Source organism: Filicampus tigris, chromosome 7 (assembly GCF_054856515.1).
Source record: "Filicampus tigris isolate MCC_2025a chromosome 7, RoL_Ftig_1.0, whole genome shotgun sequence".
NCBI classification, from domain to species: domain Eukaryota; kingdom Metazoa; phylum Chordata; class Actinopteri; order Syngnathiformes; family Syngnathidae; genus Filicampus; species Filicampus tigris.
The window spans coordinates 1918416-1939385 of NC_141223.1; the positions used below are offsets into that span (position 1 = coordinate 1918416).

At 45.5% G+C, this 20970-nt stretch overlaps 2 protein-coding genes across 6 annotated transcripts; one reads left to right on the forward strand and one right to left on the reverse strand.

Moving 5' to 3' along the window:
* Positions 1-792: 792 nt before the first annotated feature.
* Positions 793-5521, reverse strand: sae1 (SUMO1 activating enzyme subunit 1). Of its 3 annotated transcripts, none has more exons than XM_086036549.1 (10): positions 5256-5521; positions 3489-3598; positions 3255-3366; positions 2531-2704; positions 2034-2179; positions 1859-1961; positions 1608-1713; positions 1347-1491; positions 1201-1270; positions 793-1011 (listed from the first exon to the last, which is right to left on the reverse strand). In XM_086036549.1, exons 2-10 carry the CDS (start codon positions 3587-3589, stop codon positions 919-921), a joined length of 1050 nt encoding a protein of 349 aa, XP_085892675.1. In that variant the 5' UTR covers positions 3590-3598; positions 5256-5521; the 3' UTR covers positions 793-918. The 3 variants fall into 3 exon arrangements, with proteins under 3 accessions (XP_085892675.1, XP_085892677.1, XP_085892676.1); XM_086036551.1 differs by lacking the exon at positions 5256-5521 and adding an exon at positions 5101-5119; XM_086036550.1 differs by lacking the exon at positions 5256-5521 and adding an exon at positions 4014-4032.
* Positions 4683-16670, forward strand: zc3h4 (zinc finger CCCH-type containing 4). 3 transcript variants are annotated; one of them, XM_086036544.1, is made up of 14 exons: positions 4683-5021; positions 7719-8034; positions 9226-9333; positions 9409-9607; positions 10674-10819; positions 10892-10970; positions 11075-11211; positions 11810-11923; positions 12007-12118; positions 12200-12309; positions 12404-12870; positions 13333-13547; positions 13741-13944; positions 14144-16670. In XM_086036544.1, the coding sequence occupies exons 1-14, from the start codon at positions 4942-4944 to the stop codon at positions 15748-15750; spliced, it is 3894 nt and encodes a 1297-aa protein (XP_085892670.1). In that variant the 5' UTR covers positions 4683-4941; the 3' UTR covers positions 15751-16670. The 3 variants fall into 3 exon arrangements, with proteins under 3 accessions (XP_085892670.1, XP_085892671.1, XP_085892672.1); XM_086036545.1 differs by having other exon boundaries at positions 13336-13547; XM_086036546.1 differs by lacking the exon at positions 4683-5021 and adding an exon at positions 5035-6155.
* Positions 16671-20970: the final 4300 nt, after the last annotated feature.

The window sequence follows — 20970 nt, forward strand, 5'->3', positions numbered from 1 at the left end:
AGGAAAACCAAACTAACACCATTAACAGAAAAATATGCATCATAGCGGGGGATGACTGGATACTATAAAATAACGGGAATGTGTGGCAATAGTGGATAGAAGGTAGAAATGATTCAATGAATATCTACTGTATACAATTTTCCCTTTTTGAATTGAACTATTTCAGTTTTCTACCATACAGTGAACCCTCGCTTCTCGGGGGTAGGGGCCAAGTTCTGCCATGAAAACTAATTGATTCAAAATCAAAAAGTTTTGTTTCTGACTATTGATGCCACAAGATGGTGGTAAAGCAACATGTTTATATTAGACATAGTTTTGACCTGCAGACCAAAAAGGCAAACCGGTGAGTTTTTCAGTGATTAATAAAAGCATTCACTGGAAAAAAAAAAAATTGAGAAGTTCCAAGAATATGCGGAGGTTCTCTGTATTCTAATTTATTGAGATGCAGACTGGGTTTTTTTTTTGGTTTTTTTACTTTCTTTTATATAATAAAGTGAATTGAATGTCTTGGTTGCTAATGTTTGTATTTATATACACTCCCCACCAAAAGTAATGAAACTCATAAATTCCAAACTGAAACTCCATACTTGTTTTTCACCAAAAGATATCTGTGGTTTTCATTAAAAAAAAAAAAAAAAAAAAGTAGAGCTGTAACTAAAACCCTCCATTTGTTGCATTTTCAGGAAATTGGTTAAGCAGCTTTGCAGTGGTCCTGCTAATTAACTATAACCAAGCAAGGTATTCTCATCACAATCATTTTAACAACACCGGAAATGGAGTCGGCAGGAAGGATGCTTTTCTGGAGCATTCTTTATTAGCAAAAGTTAGAAAATGATGAGTGATGCCATAAATACACAAACGCTATTGGATGTGAGATGCATGGATGGATGGGTGGTAGGGCGAGCTGTCTGCACACACTCAGTTTGGTCCAAAATAGTCCACCATGCCGTTTCCTTTGCGGCCGTCAAAGAAAAAGAAGTTGCGATGAGGAGCGTCTCTCTGCGACAGAGCCTGGACAACAACAAACACATTGCGGGTTACAGTTTGGGGGCTAATTTGGGGTTATTTTAGTGGGTGGTGTCAGTTCAGGATTCAGGGCTGTTCATTAAGATGTCAGGGTAGATTTAGATTGCATTAGGGTTCCGGTTAGTTTAGCATTAAAGACCAGATCTGGGTGTACATGTGTGAACGTGAGCTTACCTTCACAATTTCTTGTCCGAGTACTCCTCCCACAACTGCGCACACTGGCGACATCTCTGAGAAGCAGAAACTGAGGAGGACACACCAGGACACGGTGGGTGGCGACAAACAGGACGTGGCCTCTGCCTCATGGGTGAGTAGCGTACCTTATAAAGTCGTTGTTGAGTAGATCGCTGCCCACCGCCAAAGTCTCCAGGACGTCCTGGCGAATCTGACTCAGCAGCTGGCTGTCCTCCGCAAAGCGTTGTGGGTCGGGGTCTCGGCCCTTGTCCGTGCGGAACTTCAGCAGTACTAAGAACCGTTGATTGTTATTTAAATTAAATATCTACATGCTTGCGAAGGTTCAAGCTTTTCAAAACAAAATATGTGTCAATTATCCCCACATAAAACGATGGAAGGGTGAGTACCGTGAAGCAGGAAGTAGTCAACGGGCGTGCGCTTGAGGGCGGCTTTGGCCTTGTCACTGGTCCAGTCCACCTCCAGAGCATCCTTCAACCTGCAGAACTTGGACGTCTGGTTGAAATGACGTCGCGTCATCATTTTTACACACTTGGTGAATTCATTCAAACTCCATACATTTGCAAAAGAAATGAATACAACAAGCTTTTTACAGCCAATTTTGACCAACAACTATGACCAAAACAGGTGGTCTGCTAACCTTTTTCACCATGGTGGTCTCATTGGGGTCCACTTTGGCCTTCTTGGCATCAGGCCCATCATTGGAGTCTCCCGACGACTTCTTCACCACTTTGGGTTTCTCTCTGAAGAGCAAAGCGGAGCCTATAGCAGCATGGATGCGACTTGACGCATGGTGCTTTTTACTCTCAACTCACTCCACATAGTTGTGCTCAGGTCCGAGGTTGCAGAACATGTAGCCGTAGTAACCGTGGACGTCGCCGCAGAAGACCAGGATGTTGTGCTGCGAGCACAGCTGGTCCACGCGCACCATCACGTCTTTGGAGCAGCCCGTCAGACAAACCTGAGGGCAAAAAAGTAGGTTGCTAGTTAGACTCCTACAGCACCATGGCGCCGATTCTTCCAGGAATCAATGACACGTATTACCAACGTCCCTAATAGAGATGCGGTTAATGGTTGACAGGTAGCTTGAAAGTTGCTCAACAAAATGATCAGTGTCCATCGGGAGTGTAACGAAACATGTATTAAAAAGAAAAAAGAAAGGATGCTGCATTTTGCTAAAAATCAAAACTGCAAAAAAAAAAATATAGATGTATAAATACTATATGGTCTTACTGTCAAAAGGTGGGTTTACAATATATCCTCACGATAAACTGGGTTACACCATATACCCAACGACTTCGCGCTCACTCACCGCATTAAACTGTAAGAAGAAAGTGTCGGGTTTGTCTTCTATCCTGTCTGTGTCAACGAGCACCTCCACCATGGGGTTGAGGTTCTGAGCACGCTCCAGGGACGCCTCGGCTCGATTCCGGCCCCGCTCGGTCACCGGGACCAGGAACTGAGCGCGACACGACTCCTCCGTCACCTGGTGAGACAAACACACCAAACATCAACAGCAATCAGGAAATAGGGGACGGTCTCGATCGATAGATCAGTGCACCCCGAGTACACATCAATGGCGGCATCGCAAAAAAAAAAAAAGATACACTTTCGATGCTCACTTTACCAAAGTCTTACTGACTATACTTAATACAATTTAACTTTAATTACACAGCGCATTTCATAACAGCTGCAGCTGTTACATTGACATTACAACAAAATAGCAATAATATGACACGTGAAAGCAATAAATTAAAGCAGATTACAATACACACCGGAAAACAGCAGAAAAACGTCTGTCTCATGTCGGATCAAAAGTCGAAGAATAGAAATGTGTGGTGATAAATATACTTGACTAATAAAACATCTGCCTCGTTTTTAATAGCCCTACAAGTTTCACTACATACATATAAGAACAGTTTTGCAACAGGCGCAGTTTAGTGGACATAATTACAATTGGTTACTTGTGCTCTGTTCATTGAAATACTGTGAGAGTTTAAAATTGTGTGAGGTATTATTATATTCTGGGCGTTTACCTTCTCATGATCCAGCAAGGTGAGTCCTTTCACTCCAGCCAAGATTAAGTTCTTGGCCACCTCTGCCCCCAGACCACCTACACCTGCCAGGAGAACCCGGGACCCACGCAGTCTGCAAGAAAATTGCATTTTAATGACATCGGTAGCATAAATAATTCATTTAAGCGTACAATATAGCGACAAATGACGGAAACCCTACGAGACGAATAGCATTAGCACGACAAGCTAACTTACCTCTTCTGGGCATCCAAGCCCCACAGCCGGATTTGGCGGTCGTACTGAGCCGCCTCTTCTTCGGTGATGACAGGGTCCTCCTTCTCGATCATATCGATCATGTCAGATTTCTTGGAAAATGGGGAGAAACAGCTTTAAAAGTAATCCTTCGATGAGGCTACACCAATTGTTTCAAAAGCCGCGATTGTCCCGCTGAATGGGCGCAAGGTGATGACGTTACAAGAACAACTTATGTCTTTTCGTTCTGTTGTTTTGTTTGTTTGTTTGTTTGTTTTTTCCTCTTTCAAGTAACGTTATTTCGACACTGGCCTCCCTGTGAAAGTAATTTACTCTGATCGATTCATATACATGTTTAATTGTACATTTTAAATCTAAATTGATCCAGGAGCTGTATGGGCTAATTTTGCCCTGAGGGTCGACTTACTACAATTTTTAAGTGTTTCTTCAAAACAGTATTAGTTGAATACTATGAATTGATAAATTAACACCATAAATGTTGTTAAGCAGCTACTTAAATTGTCATACTTTTACCAACGCATAAAAAAAAAACACAGGCTGTCAACAAGGCTTTGCATCAAGACACAACTGGAAGCATCATGGGAAAGGAAGGGAACCATATCATGTTTTGAATATGTTTCGAGTATGGTGTGCATCATGATATCAAATAAAACGCTGTAATCCTAAATAGAAATAAAGAGGATAAACGACTAAATTTTCTTGATTTTACATTGTTGGATAAAAATCTGTCTGCAGTCAGATCAAAGAATGTATTTGTAGACAAGGTTGTGTGCTTTATGTCCAAGCATACATAGTTAGACGCAAGTTTAATTGACCGATTATGCATATTACACTCCGGTCTATACAGCACATTTGTGATCAAATTATAGAAAAACTATCCAATTTAAAATAAAGAAACACTAAAATGATACACTTTGATAGACTAGTACAGTGATTCTCGAAGTGTGGAACGAGTAGCAGTAATGGTCCGCGAAAAAAAATCGCTGACTTAATTCAAGTAAAATTTACAGTGTTTAAAACACAATACAAACGATGCAATACAAACAAACGTCTACTAGTCAAAATGAAGGGCTCATTTTTGCCCCATACAACTCGGTAATGTCCGTGAGACGCATTACAAGAGCGTTGAGGCAGTGACGTCACGGCGGGGAAAACCCGCCCAGTTTGTCTCTGAAGAAGACGGTCGGCCATTTTAAGTGCATCAGTCGTCATTTCACAGCGCTTCAGTAGGACGGAAAGAGAACGTCTGGACTCAATTTCATCAAATTTCTCTTACAACTGTAGTGGAGAATTGCCTACTGCCTATGAACTGAAACTCAACTAAATCCAAAACCAAGTAGATCCTTGTGAAGTGACGCATAAGCCAGTAGATTTCCAGTGTCGAGAGAGTGAATTTTTGGGCACCTCCATGTTAGCTAAGGGTTAGAGAGAGGAAATGGCTGTGGAAAGCATGACTGTCCATCCAAACTCCCCAACTACCAACCACGAACACAACAGTCTCCTGACTGACGAAAGGTCGAGTAATTCTACAATCATATTTCAATGAAACTATTTATTTGTCCTCTGCTTTTTTACACAAAAAGCCCGGGGATACCTTTTTTTCTTTTTGTCAAAGAGGGATTAAAGTCGCCTTTTCTGGAAAACGGGTAAAGCGGTAACGGACTTGTGCATTGACACGACGGCGCCAACTGGGAGGCCAAAATAACGTCGGAGATAACGTTTTCCCTTTATTTTATTACGTTATCTCACCTCGACGGTGAACCGGCTCGACGCGGACTGATATGACGACCCAAAAGAGCAGGCCGACGCTCCTAAACGCACTTTTCTTTGGCACGGCCGTCGACCACCTCGACGAATGCAAAAACCATCGTTGAGTGGCTTTCCCGGTTGTCTGAGTGCCGTAAACTAACTAACCAATTGTTCAAAATAACTGTGCGTGGGTTACATTTTTATTTTGGTGTCGAAAACAAAACTTGTGGATTTTAGGTGTGCCCACTCCGGCAGCTAGCCTAGCCACATTAGCTTCGCAACGGCTAACCGTAAGAGTGTTTCTCCCCCCCCCCCGCCCCCATAAACATCTGAGCGTTGTTTATCGTCGGTCCTCACGTCATAGAACAAGTAACATTGTCAACGTTACCAACGTATATTCAAAGTTCTTTAAACACTACTAACCCCACACGACACAAACGTGTTATTATTGTCAATTATAGATCAACGAGCCACTATACCAACTTGATTCAACAAATGTCCCAGTGACCAAAGGAGCGCTACCTATTGGTTACGTTTAACCTGGCGAACATTCTTCTACAGGATCGGATTCTTCCTACGATGTCACGTTTAACATTAAGTTAAAGGGCACACTAGCTGTCAAGCAGCTTTTTCCGCTTTTTCCCCCCACCCGAGATTGTGCCGTTTGTCTAACATGTTCAAAAATTGTATGTACCAATGTTGTGTGTAAAATGTCTGCAAAGCATCCCAGAAGTCAAACACAAAAATCAGTTTGTAATGTAACCACCCAGTTGGCAAATTGCTTGAATGTTTTAGTCAATCCAATTCCCAGCCCCCACAAATCCCACCAGTGACCCCAAAGTGTTAGGGGGAGGACTTTTTAATGGTTGTGAGTGCAAAATATGAAGAAGGCCTGTCACAGTAAGTATCCCCCCTCCCCTTTTTTCTAATCGTGGCCCTTCTCTAATTAATTATGCCTCTTTAACCATTGTGCATGGTGCCTTTTGCATAGAGAAGAATCTTGTGCTTTGTTTGCTCTTAGAAGCTTGGTGAGGGTGTGTTGCAGATTCCTAATTAGACATAATGAAGAAATGTGATGTTCTTTGTTGCTTATCCACCGAGATGCAATCAGAACCTTTTTATCCAGTTCAACTAAATCTTCTGGCAGGGTGCAGAATAACCTGGTTTGCACTTTAGCATGTGGGCCCGAGAGGTCATTGGCGAGTGTCCATAGTGAGTCACGCCAACATTTCTCTATAAGGTAGTCAGAATCCCTGAACTTCAGGATAAATAATTCTCTGTGAAAAGTTGACTGTCAAGCTGTTGCTGCTGTCCAAACTGGCTTCTAAATGTCCACAAAAAGACACAGCCAAGCGTTCAGTCAGAATTGTCGGCTGGAGCTTTCAATTGATATTCCTGTCAAATTTGTGCCCTCATTCTAGTTGGAAAATGTTGTCTTTAACATTCAGTGTGAAAGGGGCTCTTTATTTTGTATTTTATACACACCCCAGTCTAGCAAAAACGTTGTTTTAAGTTGAAGATATAAATAGTTTCATATTTTTTTTGTGAAGCTGTGGTAATAATTGCTCATATGTGCTTAATTGTTAATTAGTCATTAATACCCCCACCCCTCCTTGTACCCCAGGCACAAGCTTGTGGTGCACCAATCTGATGTGGTCCATGTTATATTTATCACGCTTCCAGCAGGGTCCAGCATTGTCTATCCCTTAAATGTAGCATCACATGTCCCATTCAAACATTGCACTGTCATGCATATTATATGAATTAAGAACGTGCATAATAGTCCCTACTGTTGTTGGCGAGGTCAGCAGCTCAATGTTGTTACCTGAGCCATCCACAGTGTGAATTATCCAATTTTACCTGATTTGTCTGAGAATTACTTATTAATTACAAATACATCTTTGTTCACCTATCCATGCCACTGATGTATAGTGACAGGCAGAACAATGAAATGCGTATGCATTAGATGTCAAAAGGTACAAATAAACGTGAATCCACCTGTTGCCATTCATTCAGCAGAATAAGCCATGCCTTCCTGCAAATATATCAACTTTGTGTTGAATTTTAAAAAATCCCAGATTTCCCACTGGATGATTTATGAGTAAATTGAGACAAGGTCGTCATTATTTCAGTATTGATACACCAAGAAAAACATCACAAAAAGTGGGTAGGCAGTTTAATGTTGTAGGTACCTTCTGTCATCTAGTGGAAGAGCAATTCATTATTCTACCGTACTTGTCACTAAACATTGGTGGTAAAGATAAAGATGCATTATTTGTAGTTAATGAATAATTTTCAGACCAATTAAGAAAAATAAATAATTTTCCTTGCACAGCACGCAAATTGGGAATCACTGCGCCCTATTGAATGGTCGTGGGTCACGATGCATCATTTTTGTGTTGCAAAACATGGAGCGAAAAGTCAATATAATTACATTAACGTGTCTTTGTTGTGTGCACACAGGCCAGAGGATGGCGAACTGGAGGAGGGCGAGCTTGAAGACGATGGGGGCGAGGTGGAGATGGGAGGCAATGCGTCTGCCGGAGGAGGAGGAAGTGCAGAGGTGGGCGAGGAAGCAGGCGGCGGTGATGCCGGCGCGGCAGGGGACGCCGGCGGAGGCGGCGGCGGCGGCGAGCGTCCCCCCCGAAGTCGGGAGCGCCACGCCAGCAGCAATTCGGACGAGGAGCGCTCGCACCGGCGCAAGCGCAAGAGGAAGAAGGAGAGGGAACGCGAGCGGGAGAAGAGGCGCACAAAGAAGAAACGCAAGTCCAAGCACAAAGTAAGAAAAACTGCTGTGAGGTTTCACATACACTGATTTTTTGCATTTTCACTGATTGTGAAAATGTTTGAGAGCCCACACGACAAAGGAAAAATTGTCGTTTGCTCTTAAAGTATGTGGTAGACTGTAGATCAGTACTTCTCAATTCTTGTCACCCTGGAGCCCACGTTTTACTTTTTTGATAAGTCGCGACCAACTTTTACAGAAGTGGAGAACAATAAAAATAATGAATTGTTCCAAAGTGACTTTGAAATCATGTGCGTAGCATATTTTCAAACATGACATACGTTCCAAGTGCCTTCCACAGAAACTTATTAGAAAACTAAGGATGAACATGACAATCCCATGTACAAAAATGACTTTAGTAAAAATAGCTATCACAACTGCACACAATATGACCATCAAATTTCACTTATCCTGGCACTGAGCTCTTCTTTTTAGGAAAGTCTAAATAATCTTATTTTCCAAATAAATCAAAGGCTGACCTGGAATACACTGAATATTTCAGTTTTTTGCAACCTATCCTTAATGGGTTTGTGACCCACCTTTGAGCCCCGTCTCCACAATTGAGAGTCATTGCTCTAGATCAGTGCAACCTAAACTTGAAAATCATGTTGGATTCATTGAGTACTCTCAATCACTATTATTCTGCCTTTTCTAGATTATCTCTGATAGTCCCCACAATGGGGGACATTTGCAAATTGAATTGAAATATAACCAGTATTTCAGTCAATTGTTGTAACCTTCTTATTCAGTGGTGTGCTGCGAGATTAAAAAAAAAAAAATATATATATATATATATATATATATATATAGTTACAAAAATTGTTGCCGCAATAACGGTTGTTAAACTGATCTATATTAGCAACACAACACACCCCACAGGTAACCACTGGCTGCTGTCCTACCAAGACTGACCTGTGAGGGGCAGCATGTTGCTGCAGGACACCCAGACTTATGTGGAATGCGAGAAAAAAAAGGAGTAGGAGTAGAAATAATAGAAGATAGCCTTATAGTCTGATAACTGTAATGCAGTGGTCATAATTGCTCGGGATCATCTTTAAAAAAAAAAAAAAAAATAATCCCATAGTTGGATTTTCCCTGGCTTGATCAGAAATGTGAGAAAATTCAATTCCGCCCGATTATCAGTTTGTATGTACCCCGCTTTAACTCTAAAACTTTCCCCTGCAGCGTCACGCTTCATCTGACGACGACTTCTCAGACTTCAGCGATGATTCCGACTACTCTCCCAGCGAGAAGAGGAAGTACAGAGAGTACAGCCCTCAGTACCCCCCCACCGTAAGTCAACGAGCAACACACACAAAGCATTGCCTCGGCCTGTCACGTCACGTGATTGGCCGATCCGTCCCGCAGTCTCGCGGTGGCTACGGCGGCTCCAAAAAGGGCGGCTACATGAAGATGGACAAGCAGGGCTACGGCGGCTATGACGACTATGAGGAGGACAACTTCGAGGGGGAGGAGGAGCCGGACATGGGCGGCGAGGAGTACGATGACTTCACCAAGGAGCTCAACATGTACCGCAAGGCCAAGGAGGGCGGACGCGGAGGACGAGGTGGGTGGGACAGGAATCTTCACCCTCCTGTTATATTGTGCGACAAATTGCCAATTTGAAAGTTTGAGGTGCTAGAAAAAAATTGTGGCACATCTCAATAAATTGGAAAAAAGTTCATTTATTTTAGTAATGCCAAAAAAAAGTAGAACTAAGTATAGTTTTATCCAACACATGGGAAAATACTTTTCATAAGGCCAATTCCTGTCTAATTTGTAAGGTAAAAAGAATTGAGATTATTACAAAATATTCACATTTCTTGTGATGGTGAATTTTGAGTTTTTCTTTTCTCTAATTATGAGAAAGAAAATATGTCAATCTTTGTTTTGTGAATTTTTGACTTTTTGTTTTTGCATTGAACTACCGAAATGGAGTAATTTCCATAATATTTAGATTTATCTAGATGTAGCTGTATTTTTTTTTTTTAATCCCAACATTTCTGCTGACCTCATTTTTGTTGTTTTATATATATTTTTTAAATGGTTTGGGGAATTTGCAAGCAGATGCTGCATTTCCTTTTATTGAACTCACCACAACCCAAGTTGGCTAAAGCGGTGAAAGAGATTTTTGTCGTCCACTAAATATCGACTGAAAAGGTAGTGATTGTGTTGCAATGCGTTCATTTTTGCGTTTGCTTGATGATTAAACAGGCAGCGGGTCACATTGACCCACAAACACGACTGGCAAACATGACAGAGAAAGGGGTCAAAAAGTGATTTTCCAAAATAAAGAAAGGCCTGTACTATCCTTAAAAAAAGTCATTCACTAAATTTGGCATTCAGAGGCCTTGAAAATAACGGACTTCCTAAATAAAAAGCATGGATATGGTTTCTCTGGCAAGAATTTCTTGTTTTTGGGGCATCTTAGCATAGCAGGGATCATCAAAATGAGTCAACATTACCTTCATCATAAACTAGGTCGAACTAGTTTAGCTACAGTAGTGTTGATCCAACCTTAAAGTAGAGTGCATGAACAAGGGTGACGATTTAGTTTTATGTTGATGAGCTGACAGCAGCAACGGAGGCATTAGTTTGGTTTTCAAGTGAAAGTCATCCTGTTCTTCTTCCAGGAGGCCGTGGCCGCATGCGGAACATGAGAGGCCGCGGTGGAATGCGGGGCGGGCGGCGAGGAGGGCGAGGAGGCAACCGAGGAAGAGGAGGGCGAGGCGGAAAGATGGGAGATGATGATGGCGACGCTTACGGGGAGGACATGGAGGTGAGTGCTCTTCACATGCGACTCTTTTGCTGTGGACGAGTGGAAGGCGTTCATCTGTTTGATTCTCTTCAGTATGACAACGATTATGACAACATGGGGGAAGACGACTATGATGACTATCAGTACAAGAGGTCCAAAGACAGAGGAAGAGGTGAGTCCTTGGCTCCCTTGCAAGCTCGTTTTCAGCTTGTTTTTTTTTAAATTTGTTTTTTTGAATTGCCCACCCTGAACGCTTGTCTCTGGATTGTCCCCCAGGCCGAGGCGGCCGCGGAAGAGGTCGAGGCAAAGGAGGACGTGGCATGATCAGAGGAGGCAAAATGAGGAGCCGAGGACGTGGACGAGGAGACAACATTGCTCACGACGACGACAACAACGGAGACGTGGACAACGGGGTACGCTCCCCATCTGCTTGTAGCTATTGGGTGTACCACACCTCATCGCAAGTTTACTTATATACGTCCTCAGTTCGAAGTCTTGGCCTGTTATTTTTCTGCTTTACGAATGGCAATAGCTTGGTACACATGCATCATTTGTAACGTACCTTCTGCCATTTAATGGATGATCTCTCACAGCAAACTAATGCGCTGCAGCATAGTGATTGGGAATCACTCGTTACCGTTTGGTGACTACGTGATTTGATCATGTCTTCCACAAACACCAGGGTCACCATTTCACCCGGAACTGGGTGGACAAGGCTATCAGAACAGAATGCACAAAAAAGTCTTAAGGACCCACTGGTGAAATTAAAGGAAGGAAGTTTTCCATTTTGTTTGAAGCAGCTCTTTTAGGTTAAGTCCAAGCCCAAGTAGTTGTACTAGACAGATGGGCGATGCCAAACTGCCAACTTGTACAAAGCACAGCTTCACAATTTGATGAACAACAAAGTGGGTGTGAGGGGCTTCATTGCTGCTTGCAGTTTTGATGGACGCGGTCCCTTACTTACAACTCGTGATGTCTTGACCTTTCCTTGTGTGTTTGTCATTTTTCAAGGATGGAGCAGGCGATGCTGGATCAGGAATGGGCAAGAGGAGTCAGAACGAGAAGTACCAAGATAAGAAAGGAAAAGCCATCTGCAAGTATTACATGGAAAACAGATGCACCTGGGTGAGCCCCCCAAAAATCTCATTCTTTTATTATTCATATAGTTGTGAGTTTTTTTAATTTATGATTCCTCTTTTTATCACTAGGAGGAATACTGCAACTTTAGCCACGACATTGAGTTGCCCAAGAACAAAGAGCTGTGCAAGTTTTACATCACTGGTTACTGTGCTCGAGCCAACCACTGCCCTTACATGCATGATATCCTTTCGCCGCGTTTCAAAGCATTTCGTATCACGTGTCCGTAAGTTTTGCGCATTACCGCCTTAACGCTGACGCCACGCGAATTCCCCTGCAAGCTGTTCCACACCACAGGCAACTGTGTCAATGGCGACGAGTGCATGTTCTCCCACGAAGGCCTCAACGACGATACCAAGGAGTTGCTCAACAAGGTCTGACAACAAAGTACAACAATTGTCCTTGTCATTCCAATACTTTTAGAGGGGAGATGAACTAATAATATTTGCCATTTTGCTGCGTGCTCAGATGCTGGCTGAGGACGCGGAGGCCGGGGCCGAGGATGAGAAGGAGGTGGAGGAACTGAAGAAGCAGGGGATCAACCCTCTGCCCAAACCGCCGCCGGGAGTGGGACTGCTGCCCACTCCGCCTCGCCCGGCGCCCATCGAAGCCAACGCCGGGGCGGGGGACTTCGGAGGTCCCGCGGCCGGTGACTTTGGGGGCATCCCGGCTGCCAACCAGGTGCCCGTTGCCACCATGGCTCCCCCAGGTCCTCCCGGGATGGTTCCCTCTCCCAATTCCTGCGCTGGTGGTCCTCCAGTACAAAATCCTGAGGGAGCTCCATTCCAAGGAGCACCACTGAACCCCGGTGGACAACCCCCTCACATGGTCCCCCCGCCTGCTGGTGCTGGAGGGGGCGGCGGGAAGAAGATCCCCTCCTTGTTTGAGATCAAAGTGCAACCAACCGGACAGCTGGCTCATAAATTGGCTGTTAAGTGAGTCCACACAAATTTACTTCATTTCAAAGGAGACATGTACCATAAATCCCCGTGAATAAGGCGCATTTTTTCCCATATAAAATGATCCAAAACGATACCACTGTATTACACACTGATTCATAAAAATAATTATCATTTATAAAAAAAAAAAAAAAAAAACAGACGTTTACCCGGACCTAGATGTTGAGAAAAATAGCTGTACTTTCATTCCAACATGATATTTCTGCGGTTATTATGTAAATTAGACAAATTGGGACATCTCGGTATGGCTCACTCGCACCCACATTTTCACATGAACCTGCAAGATTTACTCGATTCTTTCATTTCACACTTGATGGTTGGGCGTGCCAGAGGGACAACTATCTGTATACAGGCCATAAAAAGTCCGTTTTCCATGAAACGTCCCCTTAAGTAGTTTGCGCATTGTTTTGCATTCACTAATGGGGTACTTTGCCTCAGAAGCCAGGCGCCCGGCAACAACCAGGCAGCAACCCCAGCGGCTGGTGCACCAGGCGCCCCCCCGACCTGCTTCCCCACCGAGAACATGGGCACCTTTGCGTCTGGCGATTGCCCTCCTCACGGGGGTGCCATGCAGCCTCCTCAGGCTGGAGGGAACTACTTCAACACATTCTTCAATCAAGAGGGAATGAAGATGGAAGGAGTGGTGGAAGAGGGTGAGAAGAATCACAAGGATCAAACACTTTCAGTTCGGGTTGGGCGATATGCCCTTAAATCAAATCTGTTTTTTTTTTCCCCTCCATTATATTTCGGCCTTTTTAGAAGCCATTATCAATTGTTCCATTTGATTACTGGGATTATTTGCTTTACTGAGGTCTGATGTCACCCCCCCCCCCCCCCCCCCCCCAGGTGACAACTACCAAGGAGGTGCTGGCAAGTTAAGCAGCCAGGAGGACTCCACCAACGGAGCGAGTCAGGGAGGAATATCCGTCTCGGACCTCCTGCCTCCGGCACAGCGTGTCCTTTTCATGAGGATCCAACAAAAGCAACAGGAGGAGGAGGAGCGAGCCCGACGCATGGATGGAGGCACAGAGAAGAGCAGAGACACTGAAGGTAAACGTCTGAAAACACCTTTTCCGTACATTTTCGATGACATCGATTTGAGTTGTTCCAAGCGCGTCAAACGTTACACGTACATTGTCACGCAAGGGAAAATATCGAATCAAGTGGCAAAGTGGAAATTTGACCGCTAGACCAGACGTCCCAGCCCTGCGGTGCGCTGAATTTCCGGATTTGTCTGCGTTGTTTCCAGGCGACTCTGGCAACTGGTACTCCAGCGAGGACGAGGACGGCGGCGGCAGCGTGACGTCCATCCTGAAGACGCTGCGGCAGCAGACGCAGGCACCACCAAAGACGGACGCGCCGAGCGACCCTCGCCTCCAAAAGGCCGCTAACCCCCCGAGTCGCCCCGCCGACCCGCGCCTGGCCCGCGACCCGCGTCTGTCCCGAGCCGCCGGACCCGACCTGGCACCGGCCGTGACCTCGTCGGGCCCGCCGGCAGACCCGCGGCTAGCCCGACTGGCCTCCGTCTCGGCCGGGTCTGCCGCCCCCAAAGCCGAGCAGCCGCTGATCTACAAACCGCCACCGCTCACTGCGCCGGCAGCAGAGGAGGAGGAGACGGAGCGAGTCCTGCGGGACAAGCCGGTCCCGATCCCTCTGGATCCCCTGATGGGAATGGCCCTGAGAGACCCCCGTTCGCAGCTGCAGCAGTTCAGCCACATCAAGAAGGACATTGTTCTCCACATGCCCGCTTTCTCCAAAACCATCACCTGGTCCCCCGAGGACCTCCTCCCGCTCCCACTCCCCAAACAGGATCTGCTTCCTCTCCCCCCGGGCATTCCTCCGGTCCCCTCCCTTGACCCGCGTCTGTCCCGCATCGTCCACCCCCACTCGCAGTCTCCTCCCATAGCGGCACCCCCCTCTTCAGAGCCGCCCGCCCCCTCGTCGTCCTCCTCGCTCCCGGACTTTGAGCTGCTGTCTCGCATCCTCAAGACGGTCAGCTCCAGCCCTTCCCAGTCCTCGTCCCCTCCACCGCCGCCCACCCCCGCTCCCCCCCTGGCGCTGTTGGCTCAACCTCCATCTCTTCCGCCCACACCCTCAGAAAAGCCCGTCGACCCCCGCATGGCGCGGAAAGGTCCCACGGACCCCCGCCTCCAGCCGCAGAAGTCGGCCCTCAAGCAGCCGTCGGATTCTCCGGCCCCCCCACTTGAATCCTCTTCGTCTGTCAGCTCCACATCCGGCTCCTCGCCACCTACCATCGCTCCTTATGATCCAAGGCTCCTTTCCTCTGGCGGGACAGGACGCAGTGCGGCGCCCAGCGCACCAGGGAGCGCCAACGTATTGAGCAGCATCAGTCTGTATGACCCTCGGACTAATAAACCAGGAAGCCCCGGCACCGCCGGCGGCCCCAACAACTCCCCCAACTCGGAGTCCCGGCAGAGCGAGGCCTCAACCGGCAAACCCAAACCCAAGGAGCCCTTGTTCGTCCGCAAATCTGCACTGGAGCAACCCGAGCCGGATAAAAGCGGCGAGCAGGGCACCGACCGATACAACAGCTACAACAGACCCCGACCCAAACCCGCACCCTCGCCCAACTCTGCCGCACAGGGAGGGGCCCCCGCCGGGGGTCCGGCCGCTGCTGGAGCCCCGGCGGAACAGGCGCCCGCCGGCGTCCACAACCTGCCCGTGTCCACCCTCTTTGGTGTGGTCAAGCAGGCCGGCAAGCCCGGCGGGACCAGCAGCCCGTTCGGGGGCAGCAGCCCGGCCCAGGCAGAGCAGCCCACCGCCGAGCAGGACAACGGGTCACTCAAGGACGTTTTCAAGGGCTTCGATCCCACCGCCTCGCCCTTCTGCCAGTGATGCCAGTCAACTCCTGACGTGTTGTCGATCCAACATGGACGCACGCCGTGAAGTGCGAAAGACTTTTTGGGATGCGGGAGAGTTAAATGTCTATTTTAAACCGAGGAAATGTTGTATACGTGTGGACAGAACAGACAGCGTTTTAGCATCCGCTCATTACCTCACTCGTCTCACCTCCAACCAACGCATTGAATACTGATGGAATCCGAAATTTCATGATTTGTGTTATGTTGTTACGATTAACTCAGCAGCACCACTGCCCGTTTCTCCATAACCAGCTTTGTTTCCATTTTTGAATATTTATTTTTCTACTTCCGTGCACTGTCTTCCCAGGGGAGGACCCCGTTTTTAATGTCTCTCATCATTAAGGTAGTCCCTTCTGCTCATTGAACCCCCCCCCCCCACCCCAACAAACCCCCGCCCGCCCCAGTCCTGTTGCTCCTTTTGCCGAGGAAGAGAAATCAGTCGATTCTGAGCGGGAGCCTCAATGTTGCGTCTCTGGCGTTTTTGATGGCGACGTGACAATCAAAATATTTTTACCGCTGCTCGCCATTGAGAACACGATCATGTTTTCTCGGGAGACGTGAGTTTTGTTTTGAGACCAACTCCATCAAACAGGACCCTTTTTTGTAAAAAAAAAAAATATATATATATATAAATAAATGTTCCTTTTAATTTATTTTTATACTTAAAACATACTTCCACATACTTACCGTTTGTTTTAGCAATGTATTTTTATTAGGTTCTGTCGTTCCATTTTGTTTTTTTTGTTTTTTTGGGCTTTGTAAATCTGCTTTCATTTCTTTGCAATAACAATATCCATGTGAGCTGTTTCTTGTCCATTACAATGGTGAGGTGGACTTTCAAACTGTACACCATCGGTGAGTATTTGAATAAAGACTCCGACCAGATTCAATGCAGCTCCATGGCTCTCCGTTTCTTTTCCGACTGACCGTCAGAGTGAGGTACTTTGGATTTGTGCTCATACCTTGTTGCGTTCTGAGTTCCGAATCATTTTCCAAAGGCGCCTTTGGGGTCTGCGCTGCTGCTGCCGGCGGCGTGCGGCCCGCTTCCTGTTCTCACTGCAATCCCTCACCGCCGCTTCCTGTAACCCCGCCCCCCGTCCTAGTCGGGTCGGCTCCAGCGGGACTGGTGAGTGCACCTCAGAGATTTCCTCTCACTGCTCCACACCTCCTTCTGGAAAACTCTACATTCGAGGTAGCTAAATTTAGACTATTCAATCAACTGAAGCAGACTTTTGACACGAGAAATGGGATACACCCTGGACTGGCTGCCAGCCAATGGCAGGGCACATACAGTGTAGGCAAAGAAGCGTTCGCACTTATGTTTGCGCCTTTGGGTAATTTTGAGCCCTCAATGAACCAACGCTGACATGGTGAGGGAAATGGGATGCACTTTGTACTGATGTATATGAGTTTTGATTTTTTTAAAATGTATTTAACCACGGAAATAAACTGCAACCATATTCATATTTATTGGAATGCATCTGTGTTATCTACCATAAATGTCCATGTAATACACACACTGGCAGTGTTGGGCAAGTTACTTCCAAAATGTAATATATTACACATTACAAATTATTTGCATGTGAAAGTAATAAGTTGCGTTACTCAAGAAAGTTACTTTTCTCCTTTTCATTTTTTTATTTTTTTATTATATTTTACCGTGTAAGTTATGTAAGCTAAGTTATGTGAATAAGTTTGTGTTGTGGTCCCGAAATTGGTAATGCGTTACCAGACTCAGTAACCAATAATATTGCAAAAAATGACTTTGATACTGCCTAAATGTAATATATTAGTGTATTTTGCAACGCGTTACCGCCAACACTGCACATGGGTCACTAAATTAGTTACACAAAGCAACTGTGCTAAACAAGTCACTTTATTTATAAAACATGGTTACTCAAAATGCATTTTTGGACTTACAGTAAACCATGTTACTGTTATTGTACAAATTGTCTTCCGAGAAGATGGTGTTTGAAAACAAATAGAACAAACAAATGCTCACAACAGTGATCCCATGACAGTGGAACACTAATATACATGTAAATAAAACACTACTGAAGATCATTAAGACTGCAAGGGAAAACTCATTTACAACTATGCCCTACTTTCTGATCGGTGGAGTTTTATGGGCCTTTTGCTGCTGTTTTGGTTAGCATTCGAATGGTCTCAGAAGTGTCTAATGTGAATTCCTTTTTGTGAAGATTTACGTGTTTATTGTTGTTTATTTTTTTTTGCATCTTTACATTTTTTTATGTGACAGTGACTGTATGCTACTCTGGGTTGATGTGTAATTGTCTTTGATGGCTAATCTTCTTAGATGGCGCTACCTGCGGGAAGTGTGTACATATATATTTAGCTCACGCAATCCTCTTAAACCTTTGGCCGGGATTTGGAGATTTGCCGACGGCAAACATGCCTGCCACGCTGGCTGTGATTTTGTGGGGGCGCTGTTTTTGGGAGTCAAGTGACCGGGTATAAATAGTGGCCATTTTCAGTCCATTTAGAGATGGTGTCATGTGAGCTTGGAGTTGGCTGTCTCGCAAATCAAAGCAGCACGACAGTCGATATTCACCTTTAGAGGCTTACAGGGCATCTGGGAAGTATTCACAAGCCTTCACTTTTTTTTTATTTTCCCCTCTCTCTTGAAAATCAACACACCACACCAAGTAATGACAACATGATTTAAAAAAAAAAATTTTTTTTTAAATAGGCTACTTATAGTGCAGCCTGCTGCACATGGTCCCCAAGTTCGTGGTCCCAATCATCTCAAAACTTGGCAGATGCATATCCAGTATCGTTAGCCGCTCAGCTGACTCGTTTATGACGGGACTTGACCTTAACTCCAAGGAAATGGCATTACCAAAGTTAATTGTTAAAGTTAACAAGGTGAAAAAATATATGAAATCAATTAAAGACAGTGATGAAGACTTGATCGGTCGTTATTTTTGGCAATACTCTCATAATGACCGACAGTGACCTTGGAAACGTCATGCTTGACACAATGGTTAAAAGTCAGTGACTTTGGTTTGAAATGAAACTGAAATGAGACATTAAGAGAGAGAATGGAGGTAACGTTAATCTCGATTAACCCGAGGGAACAAAAGTAGCCACTTAGGTGTTGGCTCGCGTCCTGCCATGGCTTCAAATAGCAGATACGTGACTCTCTGGCGGAGGCCTTAATCTCTTAATGTCTCCTTGTGCGTCGTAAATATAAGGACACGGGGAAGCTCCCACACAGGGAGGAGAACCGTGCCCATATGTTCACCAAAAGAACGAAAAATTTAATTTTCTCATATTTGGAGAAAATCAAACAATGAGTCACTCCAAGGTGTCCTTAATTTGCCGCCAATGTCGCTGTCCTTGCACAATACATACAGTATGTATGTATATATATACATATATATATATATATACACTTTTTTCACCTATTGCAGGGGAGATCGCTGCCCCACAGGGTTTCATTTTACACAGCTTTTAGTCCAAGTGTGCCCGCAACTGCTGAGCTAGCCACAAGACCTTGTTTACTGCATTTATGTGACTACTACGCAAAATCTCGCCTCTTTCTTGCAAGCAATAAACTATAAAGACAACTGTTGGGCGTTTCAGTCCAAGAACAACATCTCCGCTTCCTGTTGTGAAGCACCAGCTTGAAACCACCTCGGCCCGGAATGTTCCCGACGAACGCTGACGCGGGATTGAAACCCCTCCCGCACTTCCGAGGAACTTGTTATTGTCGTCACACACACTTCTAAGTCATGTGATGTTTGGTTGGTTTATTTTCCAATTGCTAAGATTCCCAACTCACACACACACAGACTAAAACGGTTTTGAGTTTTGAACCCCGTCTTGATCCCCTTTCGCGACAGCGCCGATTGGTCGCCACTTCCCCTTGTGTCTTCCTCCCCCTCATCTATTTCGGAATGTTTGTCACTGACCCTCCGCGCTACCCCGGAGCCTCGAGAACAGCGGAGGTGGAGGGGGTGGGGGTGGAGGGGGTTGTGGGGAGGGCGGATTGTGGGAATGAAGGATCAAGGGGCGGGGCCATCCGACTCTGCAGGGCGGCGAAAGGGAGAGAGCGGAGCTTCTTTTCCCATCTTCAATTAGTGATATCATGCTTTTATGTAACTCACTTGAGGGGGGGGGGGTGAATAGAGAGTTTTGATGGGCAGTGTGAAGGGGCGACAGGTGACATTCTGACTTTGATCCTACTTTTGAGTGTCGACTTAATCGTCTCATTCTGAGTTGGAATCTTTCACACAGGGCGTCAAAAGTGGCTTCGCCTTTTGCAGCTCTTGAAGCGTATCGCTGTAAAATGCGCCGTTGAAGTCAACACGCAAAGTTGTGCGCCTCTAACATAAAAGTGCAACGTGGAATCTCGGCTGGCCCTTTGACGCTACCCGTTTGTCCATTTTTATTTTGCCGTGGCTTTTTTCAATGGTCGACTAAAAACATTGAGACAAATTTTGCTAATCTTCCACCTCGTTCTGTCTCCGTACCTTTAACGCAGGAAATACCACCCTCGGAATGACACGACCCTGGTCCATGTTTCTAAAACACTAATTGGGAAGACCCCCACCCTATGTTCACCATGCATACCACCACCAGCGATAATATTTATCAACCACACCATTTATAATGTCTGCGCTACTTTTGGACGAGCTTCTATTCCGTTTTTTTTTTGCAACCGTCCCATTATCATCACTTACAACGTTAGTGTAGCCCTGTAAGCTTTTCTTCGCCATGTGCCGTGATGTAATGTAGCACATTATGTAACTGTTTGTCTATAGATTTGCTTGTATTTTTTATGACATTCCGTGTGAGCTACTCGAGTCCCATATTGATCCGTGTTGCTCTTTTTCCTAAGTGAGGTGACGTCATCCTTATTTTGTGCTTGCTCATTCGTGGTTGGGAATGTCGCAGTTCGTGATCAACCAACTGGCAAAGTGAAGCCTCTCATTTTGGGGCCCCTCCTGACAGCAATCACAGTAAAGTGGATCCACATGGACGTCTTACTCACAGATTCCCAGAATTCCCCATTATGATGACCTCACTCCAGTGTCACAGCTGCATGTGAGTCCTGGTCCAGGTTCTGAGTGTTTACATTCGGATCCAAACAACCGAGGACGCTCAGAACTCCCGGGAAGGTTCTGTTCCACCTGTTGCGTAATAGCAGATAGCTAGAGAAGAAGGATCT